Source organism: Pogoniulus pusillus, chromosome 1, assembly GCF_015220805.1.
Source record: "Pogoniulus pusillus isolate bPogPus1 chromosome 1, bPogPus1.pri, whole genome shotgun sequence".
Lineage (NCBI taxonomy): Eukaryota > Metazoa > Chordata > Aves > Piciformes > Lybiidae > Pogoniulus > Pogoniulus pusillus.
In genome coordinates, this window is record NC_087264.1 from 47,656,369 (window position 1) to 47,678,094 (window position 21,726).

The 21,726-nt window shown below is 45.1% G+C and overlaps 1 protein-coding gene across 13 annotated transcripts in view; it reads right to left on the bottom strand.

The window, feature by feature from the left end:
- The window catches only part of FOXN3 (forkhead box N3), a 233,356-nt gene that overhangs the window by 122,264 nt on the left and 89,366 nt on the right, over positions 1 to 21,726 (bottom strand). For 9 of the 13 annotated variants that reach the window (XM_064151459.1, XM_064151546.1, XM_064151537.1 and 6 more), the window contains exons 2-3: positions 13,066 to 13,311; positions 10,029 to 10,585 (exon numbers count right to left, since the gene is read on the bottom strand). In XM_064151459.1, the coding sequence (XP_064007529.1) occupies positions 10,029 to 10,571 (543 nt within the window). In that variant the 5' untranslated portion in view covers positions 10,572 to 10,585; positions 13,066 to 13,311. Of the gene's footprint in view, positions 1 to 10,028; positions 10,586 to 11,965; positions 12,395 to 13,065; positions 13,312 to 13,863; positions 14,034 to 21,726 lie in introns of those variants that run through there. The other 4 variants (XM_064151479.1, XM_064151469.1, XM_064151453.1 and 1 more) reach the window with 3 other exon arrangements.

Sequence of the window (21,726 nt, forward strand, 5' to 3'; positions counted from 1 at the left end):
GTGGTTGGACATAACAGTCTTAAAGGTCTTCTCTGACCTAAACAATTCTATGACTAGCTCCTAAGTCCTAAAGAACTTCATGAAGGACAGAATTACGTTAAGAATGATATCATTATTTCCAGTTAAATTTATACATAATCTCCAAAGGGGACTCCTGCAGGACTATCTTTTGACATGGGAGCTTTGTATCGTTTTCTCTCAAAGTTTAATTGTAGCTCCATCTGAGCCAGCAGCATGCAGTTCTTCAAGCTGTCAGACGTTCCTCTCCAAAAGCCTTCAAAGTGCTCCCAGGAGCAGTGAGGATCTTTGAAAGCACAGTGCTTCTGTGTTATCCTAAAGCTGAATAAAACTGCATGCAGACAGCCAGTTCAAGTCAGTGGTACTAAGGAGAATCTTACAAATAGAGCTTTTCCTGCATGGCAAGGACTCTATTGCTAAAGATGAATCATGAAAGAACTATTTCGTTTTCCCCAGCAGCTTAAAGAAAACAGATCTAATTGCACAACTGCTATGTTCATTACATTCTGTATCACTTAACAGTGATGTTTACCCACCCAATTTAAACTCTTTCCCTATTTTCACTGGAACACACATAACCAAAGGAGAGGGGTGTTCCCACTCTCCATCCCAAAGGGGAAGAAAAAAAAAGAAAAGATGTAAATGAAAGCTTGTGAGAAGCTATCCAAGCACCTAACCTTAATCTTACAGTAACCTCCACAGCCCACAACAGTTGTTTGTCTCAGCAAGTACCCTCCCACAGTAGTCAGCCATGAGATCTCACGAATACAGGTCTGGAGGAGAACCTGATTTTCTGCTCATAGCTTGAATGCAAATTCAGCATTCAACTAGATTCTCTTACGCAAAATCCCAACGATATGTTTCTGCTCCATATGCTGTCACAGACACTCTTCCATGCCATTCCTCATAGCCCATTTATTCTTCTGCTTACTAGCAGCTGTCTCTTAGAAAGTTACACTGGCATTTCACAATCTTGATACTACTCAAATAGTGGTAAACTGCTACCATTCACTACTGCAATGAATTACAGCAATTCAGCATGCCACAATGTCTTGGTATCTTAAGTCACTGAATGAGGGCAGCAGTTTGGTTTCTTTTCTACCGTAGCAAGGGAAAATCCACTCACATTTCAGATCCTTGGAATGAGTCCTCCCACAAATTCCTGCAACAGTTCCCAGAACAAATTTTCCCCTAACACCCAGAACAGAATTTGAAGAACACAACTCAGAAATCAAAATATACTGCATCCAAAATTACTCTTATGGATAACTGAGTAAGTTCCAGAGACATTATTTATTGCTACAACTGCTATTTCCATAGCTCTCAATCCCAGTTCTGCTGTTGTTTACTCAAGAGTAAATCAAAAGCAGCTCTTCTGAAGTCAGGAGGCCAAACTGGTGGGAGAACAGAAGAAAGCAAGTAACGTCCCAGCCTAAGGAGGGCCAACAGTAACCTATCAAACATTCAGGAAGGAAAAAAGCACCAAAGCACGAAGGTCATTTCGCTTCTTCCTCTGTATTATTGCGTATCTTACTTATGGATGAGTCTGGCATCACTTACAGCTGTAAGAAATTTAAGACTTTGTGGAAGCCAGTTGAGTTGCCAGGAAGTAGATAAATCTTGTCAGTATTTAGACTGCTATAAATGTGATTATTCTCCAGAGAAGATAACCACACTTTTATTGCCACTGCAATAATCTGCACTGTAAGACCAGACACAACCAGCAATGATGAGCGTGGTGTGGGTGCAGTATCTCAGCAGCTCCAGCCACTTCATCACTAAGATCTGAAGACAGGCTAAGAGGAATCTCAGATAAAATTGCATGGTAGAGCTAAGGCACTGCACTCCCTTGAGTAATTAAAAGTGAGAATGGCTGTGAACTTCAATCCTAGACACTGCTTTTGCTGAAAGCAGCACAGCTGAGGAAGGTGCTTCTTGTCCTCATCTATAAAACTATTAGTCTCAGGTGAGGCAGACTGTTGACCTGTGAGTGTCCCAGTAGACACCAACAAGGCCAGTATCCAAACCCAACAATGTTTCTGTCCCTTCAAAAGCACCACCTTTAACTCTACAATTAAAGGAAATGCATGGTACTACTTTGGTGCTAGAATTCTTCCAAATCAGAGAAAATACATACAGGAATTAAGTTAGAAAAACCAACACACAAGACCGATACAAGCATTCAAGCAGACATACTGATGTCTTTAAAGATAGACTGGAATCTGAGTGCAGGCATCAAGGACAGGGACTCATAACTGCACCTGAATGGACTGCTTCTGTTTTAATGCTGCTTGCCAGTTAAGCATTGCCAGACAAACCGTTTGGCATCTCCTCTCTCCCCAAGCCCACCTACGTTAGGAAGCAAAACTGAACAGTTTTGTCCTTGAGATCAAACTTAAATACTGAATCATAACATGCCAGTTGCTTCTACTGAAGAAATCAAAATCTCATTGTTCTTAAACTACTTAACAAACTGACTTAAACCAGAAGTACCAGAAAACCAACAACATTCATATGCCTCTCATTAAAGCAAACTTTTTTCCTTTATCCCCTAGAAGACAGGAGAGTTGACTTATAGTTATCCAAAATATCAGGTTATACATCCAAAGGTAAAAGCAAATACCTATAGAGAGAAATCACTGCTACTTTGAAAAATACATCTAAGCATGCAGCAGTCTTTTCGTAGATGCTTACAGAGCAAAACTTAACCAGAGATCACAACAGGAGGTTTACTTAAGCAAACCTGTGCTCCTGAGACTAACTGCACTGTAATATACTGCTTTGTTATATCCACATGCTGTGCTTGCACCACCACCTCATCTAGAAATGGTATGCCCACTCTAGAAATTTCAACAGAACTCAGTTACTTCCATAGGCTAAGCCATCACTGACCAGCACACAAATACCAACACACTGAACTAAAAGAGTGTCACACTGGCTTCCTTTTTCACAAGGATTCCAGCTTATGTTGCCCTAGACCATTTATTTAATTAGATTTATGATGAAGACACAGCAATTACATGAAAGTAACACAGAAGGAGCAGGTCTGAGCAGCTTGGAGACTCCTTCTCAGACCCCGCTGAGCCATTCAAATTACTTTACCAGGAAGCAGAGCTGCTGCAGGAATGAGCCAAGGTTGCTGCCTGGGTCAGCAAGTGGGACACAGCAACTGCCTGAAACAAGAGCAAGAAAAGGAAGCTCCTCCAGCAACCAAAAGGCTACTTGAGGCTGCTTGAAGAGTATTTTCAACTACTCAGTTATTTCCAACTGCCCAATTAAGATCAGTTCTTTTATATTTTTTGGGGTTTTTTTCACAAGATCTTCACCCAAGAAAGGAAGCCACACTGCACAATTTACTGTTGGTTTCAGCCCGTGTACAACATTTCACTTCCCTTTTAGGAAAGGAAGAAGTCTAAGGGAAAAATATTTTGTAATTGCAATGGATTCTTTGATGCTTTGAAAAGTAGAGGTGCAAGACAGCAGAGTGTAGGCTTGGCAAGGCCAGTAAACCCAATTCACCTCTGCTGTTCATCCACAATCAGAGGCAGCACGGCCACCAAGGTGTGTATGGTGCTCAGTGACATGTCTTGCTTACTGCTATGGGAGTTTCATGACGATCCTCTGCATTCATTAGCAGGCATGTAAAGTGCTCCTGTGTACATATGTACTCCACCTCCATTATCAGTGAGGCCTCCTGTCCTCAAACCAAAGCATGGCTCAGGGATCCAAGCTTCATTTGCTGGCACTGAAAACAGCAGTTCATTAGCTCTCCAATAATTAGGAAAAAAACTAGGTGGTGGTAAGGAACTAAAGACAGCTGCAAAAAAAAGGTGGACAACTGACTTTATGAATGTCCTTCCCTTTCCATAATCGCCCTTCAGAGGATCCGCAGCACAGCTCCACTCAGAGCCACCTCTGCTACCAATATTAAGGCTTTTGGGCAACAGAAAGAAACCAGCCTTGCAAAGCTGAGAAAACATGCACTAATATGTGCACACATGCCTTGAGGGTTTCTCAGAATCGTTTCACTCACACTGTATGGGGGCCCAGACTAGCACCAAGCATGTATGAGTGAACATAAAAGCAGTGCCAGTGATTTAAGAATAGTCCATGGTCTTGAAAGCAAAAGCATGTTCCCTTCACCATCTTATGCTGCTGTCAGGTCACCTCAGAGCTGGTTGAAAGCCGTAAGTATGGTTTCATACTAAATTAAACAAAGCTGAGCCCATGACCTGTGCTGACACTGGTGCTCTGCTGACTGTGGTGATCATGAGCTAAGCAGAAAGATGAAAATTAATTTGAGTAAATTCACCCACTGAAAAACAAACCAAATTAACACAGTTTTTAGCCTGTTCATGTGGTGACACACGTGCCAGTATGAGCTCAAGAGGGGCTAACAACACAGCCCCAGATTAGTTCAATTCCCTATCGAAAGAACAGGCAGCCAGGTTGGGCAAAGACCATGCCTGATGGTGGCAGGCAAAACCTCGTTCGCTTTAAACCAGATAAAAAACACCACAAAGCGCTGCTAACACGGGACACTTGAACAACTGTGTTTCTAAAAGAGAATCAAAAATGAGGCTTTGAGCAGAAGAAAGTCTCCAATCCTACTTAAACTTCTCATTTCATTCTAGCGTTTACTTACAGTAGTGACCACTCAACCCCAATGGCTGCACAGTGGATGATTTCAGCCTGTCTGGACTCTTTCAGTGCTGCTTAAGAAATTTTGTATAACCTTTACCGCAGAGCGGAGACATCATCAGCTACTCCAGTTTGTTATTTAACATAAGCAGTCAATCCCCTCTGGTAGGTCAACAGCCTGTCGATGTGCAAGGTATCTGCCCACAGGCTAACTTAACCAAGAGAAAGACAACATAAATTCCTGAAATTCAACGTTCAGAGGACTCCTGGATATTGCCATCATGACTTGAGAAGAACTGATGATGCTTTGTGCAGCTTTAAACCAGTTAAATCAGGCAGACTCTGCTGCAAAGAGTAAGGTCTGATGCAAACTCTGCCAGCTGGAAGCCAGTGAAATGGAAGTGTGTTCTTTTCACGCATAGCTTTAAGAAATCCATTATTTATTCTGTGTAATGTCTTGGGTTTGCACTTCAAAAACAAATCCAAAAGGGTTCAAGAAAAGCTCTCCATAAACTGATATCTGGAAACTCCACATTACAGCATGGGTCTAGAGACTTTTATGATTGCTCTGGAATGAGATGGTTTGAATTTCTCTCAATTCAAGATGAAAAATTCTGATGCTAGCAAGCTTCTTGGTATGACAGACTGGAGTATAAGAAGATGGATTTCAAGTCAAACTAGTATTTCAGCTTGAAACCACATCATCATCTTTTAACAATTGGAGAAATTATCAGTTGGACGAGCGTATTTAGGACAGTATTTTATTAATGGATCCAACATCATCTGCAGCCTGCAACGTGAATCTGAAGGGCTGTTTTTTGTGGGTTTGTTGGTTTCTTGTTCGTTTGCTTGCTTTTTTAATACTTTAGCTTCACCAGATGCTGTAAATGCAGTGAAATTCCAATGCTTCTGTTATTTGGGTCAGTCTAAGTGTTAACAATATTAAAAATGGAGGAGGCAATTTCTGTCCTCAGAGTGCCACCAATCTTTCACAGATCTTCTTGAATACTAATGTTAAAAGAAGGAGGATCAGGTACCTGGTCCCTGGCCTTTGTGTATATGCAGATAGGATTAGCAGTTTCTAACAAAGAACAGGCAGTCTCTTTTTCCTCTCACTCCAGCTAGTGCTTACCTTTCTGCAGGGTTTTACCTGTCACAAGCCCAGACATTATCACATCAGAGGAAAGACACTGGCAGGAGGGATTCCTGAAAATTCTCTTGTGTACAAGGAGTTCCCCACAGCTCTTGTCTGATGCTCTGGCAGAGCAGTTAGGAGAGGCAATGCCTTAGATAAGAACGAGTTGGCTGTCAGCTCTTGCAGAGCCCAAGGATCACTCAGAAGTCCTCAGATCTCAGAGCCTGTTCCAGACAGAGGAGGAGCCTGGCTGGATCTCCCATGACCCAGTTATGGACCATGTACTTCTAAGAATAACTTCCACATCAAGCAAAGAGAATTTTCTTCTCCTGTCCCCATAAACATACCCTTTACCCTCATTACATTTTTTATTAAGATGTCCCTCAGTAGGAGTGCCAAACAACCCTTTAAGAGACATTCATTTCTTCAGCATGCAGGCAGCCAGGAGCACGTGTGCATTTCCCTATCTCAGACAATGCAGAATAGACACAAAGAGGAACCATCTTGATAGGACGGATGCCTGACGAAGCACAGGCTGGGGCAAAGATGACAAAATAGTGAAAACAAGCATGGGATAGGAGCTACAGCTTCTATAACTGTGGGTTGTTCACACAGACAAAAAACTGCAAAGAGGTTAAACATTCTCCTCTTTTGATAGTAATGATTGAGAAAGTTTGCATTCATGAAAAGCACAGACATGCCATATCCCCTGAAAATACAACCCTACCAGCCTTTGTTTGAAGCAGAAATCCCTACGGGAATAAAATAACCTCTGAGGGGGAAAAAATAAGGCTTATAACAAAATTTCTCAACGGACCCTTAGCTAGAGCAGCACTAGTGGGCACAGCTATAATTACAGCAAACCTACATAATGTGTCTGAACTAGCTTAGCCCTTTCCCTGCAAGCAGAGAAGCTGCCACATCAGTAACTCCGTTGCTAGGGCAACTGCTTACTTTCCATATCAACTGCAAACTCGTTGCTATGGAGACACATATACAAGAAAAATTCCTCTCTATAGCCAAGGACCAGATGGTAGAGAAGTCAGGGAAGTCATGGGCTAACAGGCTGCACTAAATGGGACACACACTAGAGGACATTTAGATCTGTATGTTCACAATAGGATTAATCTGAAAGACTGAATTCATAGGTACAGTAGAATAAACAAAGCCAAGGAACTCCTCTTCTATTCCCCATCATCTGATACTTCATACTCTGGCCAACTATTATTAAAGTGCTGAGCTCAATGCAAAGTGGTTTGTACAGTCAAGCACTCAGCATTTTATCCTTCTTCAGCCTGGCTCTCTGTCTCCATCCAGGAGATCAGTCTCAGGGCAAAGTTATGTGAATTGTCACTCTGTTGGACTGCCAGGTAAGCCTGATGGCATTGTAGCTGAAGTGGAATAGCATCAACACAGAAACAAATCCAAGGAGAAAAACGTATTCTGGCACTCCACAGCAGACCTAAAAGCACCGAGACAGGGCAAGTCAAAAACTGAAGTGTTGCAGCCTCTAAGTTCTTCGCACCCCCATCCTCACTTCTGTTACAAGAATCTCACATCAGGAAATGCAAGCAGCCATATGCAGACAGAAAAAGCTCCATACTATTTGAAGAGAGATTTAGTCCACTGAATATAAATTTGTGGAATCCAAGATTGAGAAAACTACTGTGCAAAGGGAGTAAAAAAAAAAAGTGTTCAGCAGAACCTTTTTTAGAAAAACAATTACTGAAAGGCTGCACAAACACTGGAAAGCACAAACTCAAAGGAAAAGCTTCTAGCTTTTCATAGTGTGTCAATGCACATCAACTGGCAAATGCCTGCAATTCCTAGCACTGATTAACTCCTTCTCCCCATACTGTACACATTTCAGAGCCTATCGTGTTAGCATTTTACAACGTGCCAATTGCTAAATGCTTTTTTTTCCATATAAAAGCAGTAAGACAGGCAGACTTCAAACCTGTAATTTACGTAAGTTGGCTGCAAAGGAGAAGCGGCGTGAAATGATTCCTCATAGAAGAGAGTCCAGTCTTCCCCTGTATCAAGCCCAGTCCAAAGCAGAGAATCCTTTACACACCTTCCCTCCACACACGAGAGATGCTTGCCACAAGGTACTCAAATCAACCCAAGTGTGCATGTGCGAACACACAAGCTTATTTTCACAGCCAGCAGCTGATGTTTACTGCTTTCCAAGTCCACAATTAGCTTTCAAGCAGCTGATCCAGCAACTCTGTGCACTCTGTCTATCACAACCACTGGCCAGGACATGAGGATTTAAATAACTTGCCTTGGCATATTTTACTTCTGAGATTCTCACCTCATTCACCTTAATGTTGCTTACCTACTGTTATCAGAATTTCTCTCATCTCCTGGAGATGCTTTCTCATAACCTAGGATTTTCCAGGAACGAATAAAACCCCACCTTGCTATTCATACAGGCAAGCCTTCCCACCCCACTTTGTTGTCTGACTATGTAACCATGGCTCTAATCACAAATTCGAGGCGTAGGTGACTAGTCATGCATTGTGCTTTGCCACTTGCCTGTGGAGCTGCAGCATGCTGTGGTATTGTTCACATGAGCTCAGCAGATTGTTGGATATCTGACAGATAGACAAAAAGACAAGTTCCTCATAGGAAGGAAGCTGCAACCTAAATAGCCAACTTGTAAACTAAGGAAGAGGGACAAATGGCAATGTGAGACATATGCCTTGTCAGATACAGTATTCTGGGTTTTTTTTACACATATTGTATGAAGGTTTCTTATGGCCTGGGACAGCCTCATAAAAACCTGGTGTGGCATTTGTTATTACAGTCTCACTGCCAAACAAGAATTTAAGACTTTGGTCTACACAGAACTAGATCCGGTTTAGGAACACTTGAGGTTTTTTTTTTTAACTCTCATTCTTTTACAGCAACTAATGTATAAAAAAATTATACAATGCATGTTCAGCAACACACTGGCAGTAGATTCTAGGTAATAACACTTATTTTTTTAAGATAAAAGTGTTGATCATTTAAAAAAGGTAAGAAAATAAAGTAATGTAAAAATGAGAAGTTGCTAGCTTAGGGCAATGTATTTCCAGAGTTACTTGAGCATTTAGACTTAAATCACACAAAATAGGGAGAACAGCACCACCAACAGAAGTCTAGTTTCAGTCTAATCAATTAGACAAACACAGCATTTACATCACTGAAATAAAAAAGTTATGTGCATTTACTGCTTCGGCAAGGAGAAAGTGTCCATTTTCTAATCTTCAGTCATTTTTAAGACAAACAATCAGTGATGCAGTTTTACTCATTATTTCTTTCACTGACCTGTGAGAAAGCCTGTGAAATTAATCTGCAAGTTGGTATTTTTATCAGTACACTTGGACTTTGCCAAAGATTAATCTAGGCCACTGCTTCTTGAGATGGTCCTTTTGGAAACTGATACCTGCCCCTAGGCAGGCTGAGGCAGTAGAAGACTACTACGTGAAGGACTGCCTCCACTGCTCGGCTCGCTTTGTCATTCCCTTGCACAGAGACTCTTTCTGCAAATACCACTGAACGTTCAGCAGTGAAACCAGGAGACAAGAGAGATGCAAGAGTAAAAATGTGCTCCCCAGGCTTCTGTCAACTGTACCAGTCTGAGAGGCTACAAGAGCTTCAGGGAAAGAAAGACTAAAATTTTGGTGAATGATAACTTCCACTTTTCATGCCAGACTATCTGCTCTCTCTGAGGAGCTTCCGTAAAACCTGCCTGAAAAGCAACAAAACTTCATTACCAAATTTCAGAACTACTTCTGTTCAAGAGAAAAAAAGTTAATTTCAAATTACAGCACAGACTGAGGAAAAGTGATGGACTCTTACATAAGGCATACCATTTCACTATACATTTGTGTAAGCCAAGAACAGCAAGCAGCCTATTTATAACATGATTACATTCACCTAGTATAGCTGGAAACCATTACCACAGCATGATAACTAAAAACAGTATTTAACCACTATGCGTGACAACACCAGCTGGGGAGGGGGAAGAAAAAACACACACACCGAGTACTTTCTTATAGATGTCTAGACAATGAATTTAATAAAATCAGAATGAGCCATGCTAAAGAAACATTGACTCTCTGACTTTAATGAACTACGTTACTAGGAACAGCACTGCATACGCTGCATTTCACTCTCACGGATACACTCTGGGATTAGGAAGGGAGTATTTTCAAAGTCAGATAGGTTTCCACAGATCCAAACTTACCTGGCTCCTGTCTTTGTCCACTTTCTTAAAACACTTATTCAAGGACAGATTATGTCTCACAGAATTTTTCCATCCAGTGGGTGCATTTGCAAAATACGGAAAGTGTTCCAGGATCCAGTTGTATATATCCTTTACAGGCAGTCTTTTGGTTGGCGAGTCCTCAATGGCCATAAATATGAGGCAGCTAAACGAATATGGAGGTTTGCAGTTGGGGTTCTGCTTGGCATCATAGGGCATGTCAGACTGGGCAGGAGATGGCGGTGTGTCATCACCAATGTCCTGAACGGGGCTAACACTCCTTAACACTGAGTCCCCAAAGCTCTTCAGCAAGTTCTTGCTCTCATGTAACCAGTTCAAATTAGTTAGCTCTTCATCTTCCATGGCCCCTTTATCTAATCTGATGGCAGGCAAAGAGAAGTCTAGGTCCTCTTCATCATGAAGCGCCTTTGATAAATCACTATCTTGGTAATGTTGGCTCAATCCACTGGGAACGCTAATTCCTGAGCCTTCTGGCTTCTTACTTGGAGGCATGACGGGACCCATTTAGACAGCAACTCCTAGGAGAGCAAATCCAAAGAAAGAGGAGAAGGAAACAAAGAGAAAAAAAGTTAGCTCATAAAACCACCGTGCATAACATTTCAGCAACTTTCTCCTAACTGGTCACTAGGTCTTTTGCCACCTGGATCAAAAATTACACATTCACACAAACACTCACCTACAGCTAGTGAAATCTATAGTCAGGGCAAAAGAAGAAATGCCAGTTGATGGAATAAGACAATAATCCAAATACACTTTGGTTTCACATGTGCGTGAAGCTCCACACAGAGGAAATCCTCGAGACATATCCCTTTAACAATGAATACGTCTATCAAATCATTCAGCACCTGACTGTATTACTTCAATAAGCATGTGAACTGAAAGTAAATTAATAAATGGGTTTAAGGCCACTTGCCTTAGATAAAGTTCAGCTGGTTCACTTTCAAGTGCAATACAAGAGCACTGTGATTAAAGCCATTCTAGTTAAAGGCTGAGAGGCAAACAAGCATCCAATCTGACTATAGTCACAGCTGTAACAAACTTCAGGGAACGACAGCAGATCTTCAAAACCAGCAAAGGTGGGAGAAGTGAAGAAAGAAAACAATGCACGGTAATTCTGAGACCACGGCCAAGACACGAGGAAACATATGCTAGAAGAATAGAGCACTTTAAAGATGTATATAAACAGACAATCACAATGGAAGCTGAACTGTATGAAAGGCTGCTGTGATGCTCAACAGTGGCCCAAGACAGGTTGGGAGGAGATGCTGAAGGTACTGCACTAACACATCCTGGTGGAGGGAGGGGGACACCTGCAAGGGGTAGTATTTGGGAGGGACCTGAACCTCTCAGAAACTAAAGGAAGCTGGGCAGCTGCATAACTCAAGGGAAACTGATAGGAACCCAATGATTCTATTGCAGAAACGGGAAAGGGGCTCCTTAGCTTCTCCATGGAGTAAAACTGCCAAGATTTAGGCCTACAGATGTGAGCAGTAGTGAGTCAATAACAACATTTAAAACAAAATACACGATCGCCCAAGAAGCTTAGCAAACGTGTGCTTTTACACGAGTACCTAGAAGAGGAAAAAGTACTGAGGCAGATATTAACACCGAGAGATCAAACTTAACGTGGATCCCACTTCCTTGGTTTCAAAACAGCGTCCAGCACAGACAGAAGGTAAACACGAGTATCGCCTGCGTCTAGGGGCACTGGCACCGGCACTGCCACATGCTCAACTTTGACTCCAAATGGAAGTTATGTCCCATGAGCTTCTAAACAGGAAAATTATATGATGGCTGACAGTAATTTAATTCAATTCACTGTTGCTATGACAACATGCTGCTCTCTTTCTGTTTAATTTGCTTATTTGCCAGTATCCTCCCAAAGGGCCATATCATACCATCTCTTTTCTCTTTTCTCCCCCCTCCTCTCTAGGCAGCCGTCCCCACGGGTGCCGAGAGTAACCGGGCAGCCACGGCCCTGCCGAGCCCACTCGGGCCAGTCACCGGCGTCTACAGGACGGCCCGGGGAAGCCCGGACGGAGAGAGGTTCCCAGCATGGCCGCCGCGGGCGGGGGAAGCACCCAGAGCCGCCCCCGGTGGCGGCGGGGCCCCGCCGTGCCTGAGCCCGCGAGCTGTTTAAGGGGGTTGCTACCGAGGCCCGCGGCACTTGCCACGGCGCCCCGTCGTCAGACAAAGGAGAGCCGATCACATGAGAGCCCGCAGTGGAGCGAACATTGTTAGTGCGCTGCCAATTCCTGCTACTCCACCAGGTACCTACACAGCTAGCCACTTGCTCGCCCGCCCGAGTCCCCGCGGCCCAGCAGGGGCGGGGGGAGCAGCGGCCCCGGGCCGGCCCCCCCACTTCGCGCTCCCACCGTACTTGTGGTGCGGCGGGGCGGGGGTGTCAGGGAAGGAAGGGAGCGAGCGCCCATTGGCCGCAGCAGCAGCCAATCAATGGCGTTGCTAGGAGACTGGGGCTGCTCTGGCTGGGCTGGCGAGGTCGGCCGGCGACGCGCATACCTCCAATGCCGGCCAGATGTCACCGGCCCGCGCCGGCCCCGCCGCGCCGGGAACGCAACTTCTCCCCGCGCCCGCCCCGCTGCTCTCGGCCCAACGCGCGCACCCGGCGGCGCCTCCTTCCGCTTCGGTTTTTATATATATACATACATATATTGGTGTGTGTGTGTGTATATATATAATATGCGTATGTCAGTGTGTCTGCGTATTCCAAAGTCCTTGCCCGAGCAGCTCCCTGACGCCACTGGCGGGACCACGATGGGCAGGAGGCGGCCCCCGTGGCTTAGTCCCGCGGCACCGCCGGTGGGGCTCGGCAGGGATACGGCGACGCGCGTCGCTGCCACGCACCAACTCCTGGCCAAGTTGTAGTGCGGAGCGGCCGAGGGGCCCGGGCCGGGCGAGCCAAGCGAAGGCAGAGCCGGGCCGGGCGGGCCGGTGCGACAGCCCAGGCGGACCCGCTGGCGCCTTGCAAACAACTTACCTGGCGGGGAAGGGGGGGCGGCGGCGGCGGCTTCACCGCGGTCTCTTCATGGCTGTGGCACAAACTTTCATCTGACGGAGCCGGGCATCGCGCGCCCCCCACCTCAACCCGAGCCCCGAGGGTGCTGTGGGGGTCGTAACTCAGAAGACACCGTCGCCGGCATGGGGCCTGGCTGCCGCCCGCCCCGCGCTCTCGACGGGCAGCGGTCCGCCTCGCTGCGAGCCGAAGAACGAGAAATTGTTTCCACTGCAAACAAAAAAGGCGACACATGACCAGGGAGGGAGGGGAGAGAGGGAAAACGTGGGCTGGGCCAGCCGAGACGGGAGAAGCCGCGGAAGGGAGGGCCGCCGGCAGTGGGGGAGGGCGGCGGCGCGGGCGGCGCTGCTCACGGCAGGGCGCGGGGACCCTGGCCTGCGGCCACCCTCAGGGGGCAGCCGCCGCTGCCAGCTGCTCGGACGTATCGTCCCGTGGGTCCGCCAGCGCCCGCCCAGCAGCGTGGCGCAGGGTCGCCTCCGAGACGAGCGCCGCGGGCCCAGCGGCATCGGAGTCGCTCCGGGCCGACAGCGTTTGCCTTGGGGAGAGCAGATATTCGAGGGCAGGAGGGCGGCGAGAAGCCACCTCGAAAAACTCTACGGCGTGGACTCGATGGTCCTAGAGGCCTTTCCCACCCTGGTTAGATTTGTGATTCTGTGGAGAGAACTGAGGGCGCTGCCCGTCCTCACCGGCGGCAGCGGCGCTCCCACTTGTACGAGTTTCTCCCTCTGCCCGCGGCGCGACAGGAGGCTCGCCCAGACTCACCCCGTGCAAACTGCGCTGAACTAGAGAGTTGCCACTAAAGGCACCGCCAAGTACCACGAGTCCAGAGGCTCAACACGCCGGAGCTTTGCTTCTCTCTTTGGCCCCAAGAGGAGCAGAGGAGACATCTTTTCACCCGACTCCGTCCTCCACATCTAGCAAGCAATTAATTCCTGCCGAGAAGGGGACACCTGTACGCGACTCGAGCCTCTGGCTCAGCCAGTTTCAAGCACAGCTGTCTTGCAAATGTGTGCAGGAGCCAGGCCCTAAGGAGAGGCGTGTGGGCAGGGGGAGAGCCCCTCAACGAGCAGTAACAAGCAGGAGACAGTGCGAGGGGTCTCTGCTGCTGGCTGTCCATCACGAAACTAGGGGCTCTGCTGGGGCTCTGTCCTCACATGGTACAGGAAGCCTGTAACCCTGTTACAGAAATCTGCAGTAACTGCTGAGGATTAAAAAAACCCAAAAATCTTAGTCTAGGGAACTTTGTTGTTAAAAAGGCCTAATTAGGAAGAATGGTGCATTTTCTCCTGTGCTATCATATCCTGACATAATTAGTATTAACTTTAGTAAAAAGCCTTATCATCAGATAAATTAATTGCAGGAAACTAAGTTGGTTTAAAATTAGAAAAGAAGTTGCTCGGTCTACACAGCACTAGTTAAACATACAGTCTCCCATGCAATGCACCGTATTTGGTCTCAAGTAGCTTCAGTGATTCATTGCACAGAATTAAGGTATGGCTGCCCACACACACAGCAAGTGCATTAAATTGGTTTTGTAGCTTATCCACAAAAATCGAACCTTTTTTCCACTCCAGACAAACAAGGCATGCAGATTTAGCATACTTCAACATTAATTTTTCTTCCAGCATAGAAGAAGTCTGCTGCAGAAATGTATAAAGACAACATGATACAGTTTAGAAATAGAGATATATTGGTAGATCTTCTCCAGTGCAGCTCTGGACACAAAAATTATCCCCAAGCCAAGAAGAAAGCATTTTAGTAATTTTATTTAGAACATTTAGGACAGCTGTCTCAAGCCCTTGCAGAAATTCTGTGCTGGCCCACATAGTCAATATTATCCCCTTTAGTCAGGATCACCACCATACTCCCGCACATCTGTGTCCTTCCTTAGCCATTTCCCAAGACATGGGTTGCCTCTTTTAATCTCTCTGACACTCGGAAAATTCACATCCTTAGACAAGAGTAGCAACTACCTCATTCTCGAAGTGCAGGGCTGAAAAGCATTTCTTTGGTTCTCTCAAACTAGAAATTCCTGTCATAACTCGCTGAGACCTTCTTTTTGCCGATAGCCTTCCCTCCCCCTACCCAGTGAACTGCTATTTCACATTCTTGCATATTTTCAAGAAGACAGCCAGCAGCTGGATTAAAGAATGGGAAGAGTACCTATCAGACAGCAGAGTATCATCATTATCCACCAGTAACCCTGCCCTGTAACTCCATTAGCTCTAACACTCCAGCAGTCAGCAGACCATTAGTTTACACAGTTCTTATCTCATGGCCGTTTGGTTTCAAACCCAAACTAAATTACCAAGTTGTAACTCCACCCACCTGAATTTACTCCAAATGCTTTAGTCGTTTTTCCTGAGTAAATCAACATGTCTCTATCAGCAAGCAAAATTTATTGCATTTATCATCACTTGTAAAAGTCAAGTGTCTTAGAACAGACTACCGAGGAGAATTCGGTTAATGAGAAGTATTTCTGAAGTGAGAAGGGGGAAGCCTCATGAGATGCAGGGTAATACACATCCTGTTCAGGTACACAGCTCAGTTCCGTCCAAAATTTGTAGCGAAATTCCCCAACAGTATTGGAGTAAGATCAGTTCCAGAGATTTATATTTTTCCATGGCCAGCAGGAATTTCCCCAGAGCGCAAACTAAGGATTACAGAGAAGGATCACCATGAGAGATTTGCCGTTTAGACAGACAAACCACTGTGATCAAGTGTAGGAGCCAGTCGCTGGTGACAGAAGCCAAGGAGAGCATGGGGACAGGCGACATGATGAATTGGAGGGCTGGCACAGAGCTCCCTGCTGAGGCTCCCCACGAGGGCAGTGATGCAGGGCAGCTTCTCCCTGGCTCCCACTCAACTCTGAGCTCAGCAGCAACTGCCAGCTGCTGACTTGCAGAGCAGTAAAACACCAGCAGCAAGGTAAACATTGGTATCTTGCTTCTTTGGAAGACTATTCCCCACCTTCTTCTGACTCTGCTGAAATACTTAACACAACCAATTTAAGAAAAGAGAATACAGCCTTACACAACACCATTGATCAAAACATCCAGCACGGCCATCAAGTAACTCAGTAATCTTATGCAAACCACCAAATGTACCAGGGTATTTATCTCACTATTTCTAAGACAGGCAAATTACTAACTCATTTAGCCAAAAACCTGCAGTACTGACAGATGAGAACTGTTTGTGCATTAAGACCAAAGTATCTGCCATATCAAAGGATGGAAGCACCAGTGGTGCAAGAACTGCACTTTAGTCTTGTAGGGCAATATACAGCAGTCTATTCTTTTCACTCAGATGTCAGAATACCAACTGCAGATGTTGCAGTATCTTATTCAACATGGATTTCCAACAATCTCCCTGTACTCCTTTATCTCTTATCCTCCTCTAGACTGGAATCCCTGATAACCTCCCACAAGCACAGCTAGTGTCATAGGCTCTTTATCAACCTTCCAAAGCCTATCTTCCCCCCTCCACCTCCATCTCTGCTGGGAACCTTCCTCTGCTGCTATTATGACCATGCCACATGACCTTGCTAAATATTTCTACCTTCTGCCCTCTCTGTTCAGTCAGCTGTTCTATCGCACAATGACCTCACCCCATTCCTGCCCCAAGAAGGGGAACTGGGAAAAGGAAAGAAGATCTCTGGGGTGAAATGGAAACAGATGTAAAGTAATAATAAAAAGCTAATATTAATGCCAATACCAAGCACACAAAGTTATACTCAGCCCATGCAGTGGCTCTGAGCTGTGTGCTCCCAGCAGTGAATGCTGGATGTCAAGTGCTGCAAGCACCACAGCTCCACCAAAGGCTCAACAGTCACAGCAAACAGGAGAGTGGGCCTTGGGAGCAGAATGAAGGGTGACACCCTCCAGAGATGGTGGCCATGGAGGAGAAGAGAGCATCCCCAGCAATGCCATGGAATACTTCTGTTGGCCAGCTTGGGTCAGCTGCCCTGGCTTTAGCACCTGGCTACCTCAAAGCTGCTAAAGATCTTGATCACTATGGAGGTTCATATACCATGGCTGGCCACAAATGAAAACAAAGTGTCTCATAACTTTCTTCTAGCCAAATCAGGTGCTGCAGTCTCTTCGAAAATGCACTTTCTTGAATCAGAAGTTGGTTATGATTCTATTACAGCAAAACCAGGACACCTCACTAGTGTGTTAACAGCATTATTCTCATACTAAATCTGAAACACAATACTGTGCAGAACTGTTCTTGTCTCCACCCATGAGTTTTCTTTTCCCCCTCCTCGATTCTCCTCCCCATCCCACTAGGGGTGCCGGAGAGAGGAGGGTGGTAGAGCATAAGGAGGTGTAAGCGAGCAGCTGTGTAGCGACTAGTTGCAAATAGAATGAAAGTGCTACAGTAAAGTACCTTTCAAAGACTGGAGTGTCCTGGACTGCTTCCCATTGTGATCAGACCCTCATAGTGGGCCACATCTCAGGCTCTTAACACCAAAAACTGGCCATCTCAATTTGTTCCCATTTTTTCCCCATGAAGAATGGTGTCCCATATCAGTTCTAAACAAGCTTCAGGTTTTTCTGAGGCAGTGGATTTAGTCTTGTACAGAGCAGAAGCACAGCACCTTTGGGCACTACTGAAAACTAAAACATAAATACAATATGTGCCTGTTGATTGTGTCTTTCACAACTCCTGTTCCCAGCGCTCTTTTCCAGTCCTTCCGACAGAACCTGCACTATCAACACTTCTTTATGTTTAACCATGCCAGACCATGTTGTTTGTGCTATCCCACCTTTGGAGTGGAGAAACAGCCATATCTGAATTCCCAGACAAACACTTAGACTCTGCTTCCTACAGAGGGAACATACCTAGCTGGCTGGCATGCAGTGCCCGACTCCTGTGCAAAAGCAGCTCTTGCCTGGCAGCTGCTCCTAGTGCAATCATACTGTGCCTTCCACAAAAGCATGTACTTCCCTTCATCTCCCATTCTAAGGACTAGCTAAAGATATAATAGCTGTACACGTGATGATAGCCCATCTTTTGCATATTCATTTGAGGTGATGAAATTGGATTAACAAAGCCATGTTCCCAAATTTTCACTTAATTAGTCTTAAAGTTCTCATTTGCCCTAGCTGGTGAAGCCCAACAGGAACAGAACTGAACTGGTGAAAAGAAGAATCACTGATATGAAGCTCTGTCAAAAGTGTGAGCCAACAGAAGTACCCACAGAATTCCTGCAGGCTAAAAATGTAATGATTTTCTTACAACCAAATTCAGAGTTTTTATGAAAAAGTTCCTTTATAAAATATGCACAATTCTGACGTTATGGTAGTAACACTCGCTTGCAGCTTCTAAGAAAATGAGCATACTTAGTGCTAAAATTAGATACAGCTGACAAACCACCATCAAGTGTGTACATGAGCACAGTGGGAGGAGAATATCATGCATTCTAGCTTGTCCCACAGACATTTATCAGAACAGATCCATATAAGAAACGCTTTCCCAGTGTAATTATATCAAGATACTAGAATCATGGAATCAACCAGGTTGGAAGAGACCTCCAAGATCATCCAGGCCAACCTAGCACCCAGCCCTAGCCAGTCAACCAAACCATGGCACTAAGTGCCTCATCCAGGCTTTTCTTGAAGACCTCCAGGGACGGTGACTCCACCACCTCCCTGGACAGCCCATTCCAATGGCAAATCACTCTCTCTGTGAAGAACTTCCTCCTAACATCCAGCCTATACTTCCCCCGGCACAACTTGAGACTGTCCCCTTGTTCTATTGGTGGTTGCCTGGGAGAAGAGGCCACCCCCCACCTGGCTACAATGTCCCTTCAGGTAGTTGTAGACAGCTTGTACTGCCCAATGGAAGCTTCTGCCAGTGCAGCTTATCTTAGTAGTCAAGCCACTGGGAAGCAAAATGTTGCTGGATAAACACATCTTTACTCAAGTCTTCTGCTCTAATGGCTATACTGGTCTGAAATCACATCTAACCTAACACAGCTGTTAATGTGTTACCATTATGAGCCAGTATTTCTGGTACTGGTACAGTGTTTGCAGTGTCTAAAAAAAAGAGAAAGAACTGTTTTCTGGGGTTTGGTGCCCCCAGTCTGCTATCTGTTGCACATGTATAATGCCACAAAACGTGGCTGGGAGTTATCTCCACATTAGCATTCACCATTTGGCAGCTGAAGTCAAACTCATAAGTAATCAGCAGAACCAGAAATCAACTGAATTTCTGTTCTTAAAAGTGAAATGGAGGAAAAGCAGCAGCCAACACCACACAAAATTAAAGATCCAAAGTTTGGGAGGAGAACTATAATGGAGAACCAAATTCTCTTACAAAAGTTCTCAAATGGTCTAACTAAATTTAATTTCTAAAACTAAGACGAGATTTTTTTTTTTCTGACAACATTTCAACTTTCCTGAATACAAGTTGTTCATTTCACCTAAGATTTAAGGAGATTGTCCTTTTTTGGTGTATTTATGCACGCAAAATTGAGTTACAACAGGATCTCACAGGTAGTGAGGTTTCTGTTCACATCTCATCAGCTGAGGATCTCAGGACCTGACACTAAGCAGAGTTTGCTATCATTAGAGCTGTAAGCTAGTATTCTCTTCTGGTTTCCTGTGCCAGGTGGATCTCCTAGCCATGATTGTACTGAATCCCAGCTTGATTTCCAGCTCGTAGCTCACGATAATCTGCTCACGACCCAGCACTGCTCTTCCTGTACATTTCTTTAACACTGGTCCCAGAGGAAATCCTTTGATATGTGGGTTCAGTTTCCCACACTGTGACAACGCAGACAAGTTACAAGAGCTTGTATGAGGAAGAATGCTGAAGCACAAACACGGTCATCCTGCAGTTGTGTATGCAAAGAGATGCTGAGAGGATGCAGGCTTTGGAAAGCAAGCAAAGTGTCATAAAGCAGATTTCTATCCTTGGTGTCATTTTAGTATCACATAGCAGGTTACTAAATGCATCACAGAGCAAGGCATGGAAAACAATGAGAAACTGCTGTGGAAGGACTAAAAGAATCAGTAAGATCAGCAGAAAGCTCCTGTGATACCCTCCACTGCCACAGGTGAGGTTGGGCTCCATGTCTAAATCAGAGAGCAGCCACCAGACAGAGCAGGTAACTGGGATTTGAGAAGGGAGGAAAGTTGACCCAGAATAAAAGCCACATCCCAGCAGCAACTGCCATTGCCAGCTTTGGCCAGACAACCACCCCCTGGCCGGCACATTCATGTCCTATGAGGTGCATTTCCCTGTAAATAAGCTTTTTGCTGCTACACAGTAACAAAGTTTGTAACGATTTACCCACTGGGGCATTAATTTAGGCCAGGTCTTTTGGCACTGCTCCAGTCTTTTTGGCAACAGGCAACTCCAGTTAAGACCAGCAGTGATCTGACACCTCACTGATTTTTTGCGGGTAAATTTCTCATTCCACAGGTTTCTCACAAGGATGGAGTGGGCCTTGGAAGCCAAAGCACCAAGATGTAATACTGGGATTTAAAACTGCAGTCCCATTAACAATGATAGTTGTGCCTCCTTCTAAGGTTCAGGTAGTTCCAGAACAGTTTAGCACTTCCATAAGCATTTCAAGGACAAAAAAAGAAAATGCTATGGCTACAGAAAATTTTTGAAGCAAGTCTGAGAGAAAAAGCCACTTTCATTCCTTGTGCACAGGTAGAGGGTTTTACTTATCCCACATCACTTGTCACATAACCTTCAGCACTTCTTTCTATAACAGAAAAAATAACTAGGACGCAAACCCAACACAATACCAAACCAAGTACATATAACCAAAAAAAATCAAACCCCCCCACTTAGCATTGCAGAAATCCCTGCAGGTTGCTGGACCAGCACTGGGCAGCAGAGCAAGGGATTGCAGTGGAAGACAAAGGCCAGTCCAGGCTGGAAGGAGACAGGCTGCCCTGCCACAAGCCAGCCAGCCAGCCGCCAAGCTGTCCTTTTGCCATGCAGTTGAACAGAAGGCCCATGTAATGACAACCGCAGAACTCATTTAAGCTCTGAAAAGGTGACTAATGAGCTCATTCATGCTGCGTATAAATTATTCACTACAACACTGACCCCACTCAAGACAAACAGCAAAGTAAACTTTAAATAGAGGGACTGGAAGCCTCCTGTGTTGTTTTTGCTTCTGCCTGTAAAACTTTTTTCAATCAAACAGCCGCTTGCTTCTGCCTCCTTGTGAAACCCACTAGGCTGTTGAAGCCCTTTTTCACTCTAGCAGAGTTAAACCAGCTGCAGCTGTTACATATTAATTTCTCTGTAGCCAAGTCTCTTTGTTAGTAGTCGCAGGTAATCACGAACTGCTGTAAACAGCTTTAAATTATATTCTTCAGGAATTAAAGTCGGGCTTGAAAACGAAGGCCGAGTCTAAAGGAGCCAGCAGACAAGGGCACACACGCGTGTTTGATGCGAAGCAGCCCATCTGCAGAGACTGTGCCTACAGATACGGCTATGAGCATCTATGATTTCTGCCGAAATGAAAACACAGGACTTTGAAAGCCACACTTTTTTTAGCTGCTGGGCCAAACAAGCTTTTGATATGTTTAGAAACATCCCAGGATAGTTTTGTTGTCCTATTTAGCATGAAATAGGAGCCAGGTTACAGTTCAA